This window comes from Mus pahari, chromosome 14 (assembly GCF_900095145.1).
Source record: "Mus pahari chromosome 14, PAHARI_EIJ_v1.1, whole genome shotgun sequence".
Classification (NCBI taxonomy): domain Eukaryota; kingdom Metazoa; phylum Chordata; class Mammalia; order Rodentia; family Muridae; genus Mus; species Mus pahari.
The window spans coordinates 41,551,923-41,560,725 of record NC_034603.1 but is presented as its reverse complement, the minus strand read 5'-3'; the positions used below and the strand labels follow the sequence as shown (position 1 = coordinate 41,560,725).

General features: G+C 36.2%; 1 protein-coding gene across 1 annotated transcript; it reads right to left on the bottom strand.

Annotated features, from left to right (window-relative positions):
- Positions 1-2,525: 2,525 nt before the first annotated feature.
- LOC110331491 (olfactory receptor 1468-like) lies at positions 2,526-3,461 on the bottom strand. Its single transcript, XM_021212148.1, has one exon. The coding sequence runs from the start codon at positions 3,459-3,461 to the stop codon at positions 2,526-2,528; it is 936 nt and encodes a 311-aa protein (XP_021067807.1).
- Positions 3,462-8,803: the final 5,342 nt, after the last annotated feature.

Here is an 8,803-nt window from a genome sequence, read left to right as displayed (position 1 = left end):
AACTCAGTCTGTAGACCAGGATTGCCTTGAATTCAGAAATCCACCTGCTTCTGCCTCCCAAGGGCTGGGATTAAAGGCATGCACCACAACTGCCCAGCAATATTAAGGCTAATATTCCTAAGGTTTCTTATCACTCCAAGCTGAACATTTTTGTTTATTTTTCCCTAACTTGCTCTTTTTTATATAACCCCTATATAAGTGTTATTAATAATATTCATTCCTCAAACTCAAACTTATGCATTATTGAAATTTTGCCTATCAATTTAAGTATTACCCGTCAGCCAATATTCCAGAACAAGGGCTAAAGTCAGCCAGATTCTCTGCTAAAATATCACACAATTCTCCTTTATAACTGATTTAAAAATGGTTTTCTTCTGAAATGTGTTGAGCTGTGGCTCCATAGAGTGCATTGCTCTCAGCATGATTATCTTCCAGCCTCCTATGAGAATGTTCCTGTAAGCTCCACTTACAACATTCAACCACTATTGTAGTCTAAAGATACAAACTCTTCCATTCCTAAAAAAAAATAGCAAACACAACTAACCAACCAACCAACCAAGTAGTCAATCAATCAATTAATCAATCAATCAATGACTCAATCGAAATCAACATGGTCTGGTCCTTCAAAGCAACACTCTCTGATACAACTTACATATTAGTTATTTTTCTGTTGTTTTGATAATGTGCCATATCTGAGGCAAAGTTCCATAAGAAGCTTTCCTAGGTACAGATATGGTTGTTCAGGTAATTGGACAGGATGTGACATCATAAATTGAGACAGGTACTAAAAGACATAGGTCAAACCTAGGAAGCACATAAAGAGTTCAAGGTTCCCCATTGAGTTAATTGACATAGGACTCTACCTGCAGCTGTTTCTTGGCAGATGAAAATAACAGCAGGGAACTCTAGAGGAAGCTCAAGGATGTTAATGGATACATGGGGCCTACCAGAAGATATTCAGTAATGAAATGGGGTAGATCTGGATTTTATAAGAAGAGGCAGCAGAAGAAATGAATCAAACATAAATGCAAGCCTGATCCAGGCCATTCTGATGCTAGGAGTTTAAAAAGGATAGTGGATCTCTTCTTTCAGGAGTGAGAGAAAATGAAAAAAAAAAAAAAACCTGTATAATCACATAGTCTTGCCTCATACATGGGTTTAAATCTTTACACTTTGTTATGCAGGAAGTTGTTAAATTCCCATTTCCAGTGACCAAACAAATAAAGTTACCTTCTCTACTTGCCTTCTATGAAGAGTAAGGTAAACATATGAAAATTTTAAATCCAAAATTTAAAAATGGAAAAATGAACACAAGAATAGCACCATCTTTAAAAACTGACTTATTTGCCTCTAGCTCCTTACCTCCTTACTGAAGAAAAATTATAGCCTGTGGTCATAATTCCCAGAAATATACAAAATATAATGCTGTAGTGACAGTGTTACAAAAATTTATTGGGTCCAAGGCCATCTCTGAAAAGATTTCATAGACATGAAAATAAATTAGGATGAGGAGAAAAGTTAAAAACAAACTTGTGTGAAATTTTCTATTGGATGCTATATGTGATAGACATACCCATGTATATAGGGAATGAGATTTTTGTGTGCTGGTGAATATTGAAAGCAGGTTATGAAGCATATTTATAAAATGATGCCACAGACAAAGCAAAGCTCTGAACACAACTGTAAGATCCCAGGAAACATTTTAATGATGTATGGAATAGAGATGCCATTTAGAAAAATATAGCAAAACAGTTCCAGTTGTCAGACTTTTTGCTACTTTATGGGCTTTTACATCTACCACCTTTCTCTGTCCTTGTCCCTTCTATCCATGTAACACTAGGTAGGAGAGAAATAAAGCTAAAGGAGAAATGGAGTATTTTATTTCTTAGACTACTTCCTGTTGATTAGGGGCATCTAGGTACCTGGGACAATTTTGATCTTCATTATGGGATATGTCCCATCAGCAACCAGCAAGACCAACATCAGTAATCAGAAATAACAGAAAGAGAAGCAGTAGAAGTTCTAGTAGCAGAAGCAGCGGTAGCCAGAGCAGCAGCAGCAGTGGCTGTATCTCCTCTTGGGGCTCTCACATTTTTATACCCCACAAAAGGCCTCAGAATTCCAAACAAGTTTCATACATTTGTAAAAACTATCTGAAGATGCTACAATGAAACTTATGCCAGAGAAGGAGGTAACTTATAGTATGCAACTGTAGACAATATAAAGTAGCCCCATATCACATAACTAGTATCCGAATAGTAATATAATCTTATAATATTTCTGTGTTTTTTGAAGAATCCAAAGTTCCAGCTATAGATTATTTTTAAGTACTTTTCTAGAATGAAATGGACATGAAGGCACAATGGGATCTCTAGTTAATACACATTTTACATATTAAATAATTATATAGAATGTCTGTTTAGTAGAATAGACTAAAATGGGCAAAAGTCAGGAAATGCTAGTAAATATATCAATATATCTACTTGATTATGTTACTTAAAAAATCTGAAAAATGCTTATCATCATCATAGGAGAGATTTCTTTTGAAAAACTTTTTTTAGAGCTCCCTTTATATCTCTGTTCCTCAGGCTATAGATAAAAGGGTTCAACATGGGAGTCACCACTGTGTACATCATAGACATGACAATGTCTTTTAGAGCAGAGTTTTTAGCAGAGGGACCTAAGTAGATGCCAATAATTGTCCCATAGAACAGTGATACCACAGACAAGTGAGAACCACAAGTGGAGAAGAGCTTGTGGATGCCTCGAGTTGAAGGGACCTTGAGGATGGAGGAGATGATGCGTGCATAAGACACTATGATGAGCAGAAATGGAAGTATGACAACAAGCCCTCCTATGATCAATATCACCAACTCATTAATGTGAATATCAGAGCAGGCCAGCTTCAGGAGAGCAGACAGGTCACAGAAAAAGTGGGGGATAACATTGTTTTCACAGAAAGACAACCTAGTTAAGAGCAAAGTGTGCAGCATGGCATACAATGTTGTCAGTGCCCAGGAGAGCAGCACCAGACTCACACAGAGCCTGGGGCTCATGATGCTGCTGTAATGAAGAGGGAAGCAGATGGCCACATAGCGGTCATAGGCCATGGCCACAAGTAGGAAGTTCTCAAGGGCTGCAAAAAACAGAAAAAAGTATACTTGTGTCAGACATCCTGCATAGGGGATTGATGGTACTTGGCTCTGCATGTTCTGCAGCAACTTGGGCATTGTGACAGAGGAAAAGCAGAGATCAGAGAAGGACAAGTTGCTGAGAAACAAATACATGGGTGTGTGGAGATTGGTGTCCAGACAAATGAGGATGATGATGATAAGGTTCCCCAGGACAGTGGTGAGGTACATGGCCATGAACAGGGCATAGAACAAGTGCTGGTGCTCAGGGGCAATGGGCAGGCCCAGGAGTAAGAACTGAGAGATGATAGTCTGGTTGCTTCCAGGCATGATCTTCCTGTAATATATGTAAGAGTAATAGTCAGCCCCCTCTAAAAATAAAATAAAAATGAACACATATGTAAGACAAGTGCTTTACAATAATCTCACATCTATCACATCATCTCTTTTTTAAATTGCTAGAATTTCTATAGCCATCAGCAACTTAATTCTTTGGTTTCTTTTTAATGTTTCGTTATTCCATCTTTTATGTCCTACTCTTATTTGAGATACAAAGTGTGTTTGCTTTTCTTTTGTTTGCCAATTGGAAATGTGGTCTCAGTTCTTAAGAAGTTTTTCAGTTCTGTCAGTTTCTTGTATCTCAATGTTCCCTAGGACTTAGTGAAGACTGTATTATTTTATGATTATATGTCTAGAGCAATAAAAATTTCATATACTTGAATGGCTTATATTACGAGTTAAGATTCAGTTTGGATGATTTTATCTTATCTTAGAGAGCTCTTATTTCCAAGGGTGAACTTTGTTTTTCCTATAATGCACAGCAGGCCTTGTAAACACAGCAGATTCAAAATAAAACTGCTCCCTTCACACTATTTCTCCTCTTTCCCCTCCTCCTTCACTTTTTCATATTATTCAAAGTAATCTGTGATCAAAGCTGAAATCTGAGAGTTGTATTTCATTCATTTCTTTCTCTATCTATACCCCATTAGTAAATATTATAGATCCTGAAGTTCTTTTTTTTTTAATTCACCTTTATCTAAATTATTACTAACATGGACAAAAGTAATATCTCACTTGAACTATTTAAACCACCTCTCAATCCACCTCCCTAATTCTGAACCTCCACACTTTTCTTAAACAGCTTCCTTTGTTCTTTACATGTAAAGTTAAAATCCAGTTGTGCTTCCTTGTTAATGATTTTTTATTGGAGTGTCAGTGCTTGGATGATAGAATCTAAATTTACTTTAGGGGAATACTTGACATTGATGTGCCTAAATTTACCTTACCTCCACAGTCACATTTGGTCATATAAACATTTTTGGATTCTATTCTCCAGCTATGCTGGACATTGGTGTATACATTTCAGTGCTCTGCCTTTCATACCTGGCATTCCAGTTGCCTGGTAATTTCTTCTTTTTGCCTCAACTTGATTCCCATTTATCCTTCAGGTACAGTACATGTGGCTTTCTATGATAAATCTCCCCAGTCCATCTAGAGAAAATGAGACCTGCTACTATTTTCTCAGTGTCTGGAAATCACCCTACAGCATTCAGTGCTTCAGTGAGCTTCTTATAACTGACTCCCAGCAGGTTGTAAAATCCACTTTGGAAATGCATGTCTGCCTTCAAACTACATCAGGAACATCCTGCTTCTTGACTGTATTTACCAAAATATATCTCTAATATAATTACCTGGCTTTTGTACTAGAAAATGCACTCGTGTTATTTTCAAAGACATACATGCCCTATGAAATTAGAATTTCTGCCACTGTAAATTTGTCCCTTACAAGAACTTCCAGGGTAAACCCTTTACCTCTAGTTACAATTGCACACGTGGATAACACCATAGACCTTTATGTTTGTCACTTATTCATGTTACCAAATCAAATGATACTCTGCACATCTTTATACTTCATTTATTGTGATGTCATATGATGTGGGAATATTTCTATGCTAGTCTTATGTGGTCTCTTTCTCCAATATTCATGCACCAAGTGCTAATTAATTTAATGTGTCAACCCATCATTGTCTTTCTATTAGTCTTTTACACGTTTTGCAATTGGGTTGGTATTTACCTCAATACACTTTGAGTGAGTCAAATTGCATGGCATAATGTGGTGGCTCCATATACACAACTGAAAACTTTGATGAAAACTCTATAGTCTCTCAAAGAAGAAAAAAAGACTCTGCCTGCTGAGTGCCTTTACCTTCAAGCCCATAGATTCCAGATATGCCCTGGGTATCAGTTCCCATACAGTTTCAAATTGTCCAGTTCATAGTCCAGAGAACTGATTTATTAAAAATTAAGCTTATTTTACACTTTCTCTCTCTTATAATCAATTTCTACCTGTATGCACACTTGTATGTGGATATGGTATGGCTGCTTTGGATTTCTGAGATATTCTGGCATCAGTAAATCCCACTATACATTAAATCTGACATATGGAACATAAAGACTTATGATAAGACCAATTGTCTAGTTCTCCCTCTTAAAATGCTTAATTCATCTTCATTAATGAATTTTATATTTCAAACTTATCTGCTAACATTAAGGGAAGAAAATTATCTACTGAAATCTCCCACAAAGTTTGTAGGGAATTTTCTTCTCGTATAACTGTGAAGATAGCATTTCTAGTGTTGTGTGTGAGTAGGAATCACAGATGAGAAAGTTCATATGCAAATGCTGCATGAAGTAAAACGCTTCATGTCTCCCAGACCTGTGATATTCCAAGTTCCCTGGTTACAGTAAACCTAAGTATCTTTTCAGATGGTGCCTCTAAAATTTAATGTGAGTTAAAATTCACTAGGATACTTAATCCAGTGTTGATATTATCCTCTGATTAAGATATTACAATTTTAGTTTACGCCCAGATAAAGAGAGTTACTGTGGTAAATAGACTGAGCAACCTTTTAATTTACAGGTCAGTAGTTTTTTTTTCAGAAAAATTGGAATTCTATTACTGATTTGAGATCAATCCAAATATTTGAAATCTCTTGAGGTAATTTAAAAATAAAAGGACTAAGAACTACATCAGTAAACCTGTGTGGATTACATAGCTGTTGTTACACTGAAAAGATAGAGTCTAGTAAGAATACAATGTGTCGTGGATATTACTGAATATTGTCATTAAAATATATCTGGAACATAGTCGTTAACATGCTTTTGGGAGTTTAGGAAGACTGGAAAAACAGATATTTAGTAGATACGTATCACCTCTAAAACTCACACTGAAGACGGTCATGCAACCCTAGAAAACTAGGCCATCCTTCCCAACTCACCAATGGTGTGTTCAAGTGACGCTGAGACCCCAGCCTGAGAGCCTATTCCCATACTAATCGCAGAACTCTGAAGTAATGCCTCTATGTTCGTAATCTGAGTACTATCCCTGCTCATATGTTTCAGCATTCTCAGCCTTGGACCTAAGGGAACCTGCTCTCAGGAGTCCAGATCCAGGGATAACTTACTAAAGACACATTAATTAGTCAGGATCTTTCTAGAACAATTAAGAGTCCTGAAACTGTGAGTGATTGAGTTCTGATGACATCTGGCTCTGTTTATGAGAAGGTGGAAATGACATGGACTCATAGATAGATATGTAGTCACTGATTCCATTGGGGGTTATCAGGAATCTTTTATGGCTACAGCATGTTTTATGAAGTATTAAAAGTGCAATTGGAAGATTCCTAAAGACTTAAGTATAATACTCTGTATGATTTAAAATGTATTAGAAGTATGATAATTCAAACTAGAATCTATAAGATGTTGTGGCAGTAAACTAGGATGAGAAGCACATGCTTTGGAAACTTTAACAGATTACCCACTCTCAATACAACTTGTTATAAATAGGCCCTAGGATAGATACACACACTACTAACAAAGATCAACTACATATGAGCCAATTTTCTGTATATGTCAATAAATAAGAAAAACTAACTGCTTCAAATCATGTTTAATTAATTTTCTATGACTCCTTACCTTTCTAGGTAAAACTTAACAGCCCAAACCACCATCATATTTGTACCATTGTCCACAGAACCATAGATAACACATTAACTTCTGCTTTCAGTGTCTGTGGCACTTGGCTTTCATCATCTGGTTCACATGCAGTAGAGATGCTTTATATAGCGCTATGCTGAATATTTTCATTCTGAAGGAATCTACATATTTATTGGTCTTACAGTCATTAGATTATTATACACTATACTAATATTTGTTTTGTACATGAAAATAATATGTGGTACTATAAATTCAATACTATGTTCTAGTTGTGTATAAAATTCAAGACTTATTTAGTGATGTGTATCAGTTCCCCCACATTGAATGACAAGTCTGCTCTTTGTATAGTATTTTATAGAAGTATTATGTCTTGGTTGTGATATGTTTCCTCAAACTAATGTGTGGATGGCTTTGTTGCAAATGCATTGTTCAGAGGACTTTGCAGACATGATGGTATCTTTACAACCTTGACCAAGTCAGTAGATCCATCTAGTTATATGTCACAATATGATAGCATTATGGAGAGATTAGAGAAACTAAGATGCAGCACATGTTTAGAGAAGGTAGACTACAAGCAAACTTTTGAAGGGCACATTTGTTTCTGTTGCACCATATTTCTCTCTCTCTTTGCTTCCTGATTGCCATGGGGTGAACATGTTATTTTTTTCCTACCATATACTTCTATTGATGTATAATTTCAGTGTGAGATCAGGATTGTAAAGCCAAGTGACCATGGGCAAACATTAGAAACTATGTTTAGAATGTTTAGTAGTTTACTTCATTTATTTAGACACAGATGTGAAGAACTGACTAAAGAAGCAGACATTCCCCAGCATAGTAGCACACACTTTGGGAATTAGGCAGAGTTCATATATTACTGTCTCTGTGCCCAAACTAATTTTAGCCATAGTAGCAAACCAGTTATATACTTAAATTAGGTGAACTTGAACGCACCTCACCTCCATCTTTCTGAATATGATTTCAGTTTTTGCACTGAGACCTATCTAGATCACAGAGGAAGATGACATAGAAGATTTTTCTAACATTCATGCAAACATTAAGTTCTGTAGTCCTTCTTGAGAGAATTACTTTAGACAGTGAGAGTGGTGGACTGGGGTTCTTTTCTGCATATGGATACTTTTGAACAATAATTATAAGATTTTACAGCTGCTAATTTTTAAAATGGTAACAATCCATTAACCATGCCAAAATTGAAGACAGTCTGCATAAGTCATAAGAATAGGAAATGAAAGATGATTTATGCTATATATGCTTAGAAAATTTAGAGAGTAACAAAAGAATGCTCTCAACAAATCCAATCCCACAAATTGATAGTCTAGCTCAAAAAAACCATTCACAATTACTTTAGTGGTTTTTAAATAGATTGGGCTTAGTCTACTGCAATCTAAGCTAAATAACACAAAAATTCTGTGAATTTCATAAACAGGCAAAGGGTAAGTATGCATCTGATTTTCTCTTCATTTCTACCTTCTTACTAAGTATATTAAGGACTGATCAATGACCATCAACTGCTCCCATCTCAGGGCTTTGGAAAGTTGGTTCTAGATGGGTCTTGGGTAATTGCACAAGATCAGTATTCCTCAGGGATTCAGAGCCCTTTGGGTACATAGATGGCAAGAAGGGGACATGTAAGAAGATGTTGGCTGAAGAGGATC

Bases quoted from the DNA above. Each gene is read 5' to 3' on its own strand.
- LOC110331491 (XM_021212148.1), bottom strand. From the start codon at position 3,461: ATGCCTGGAAGCAACCAGACTATCATCTCTCAGTTCTTACTCCTGGGC.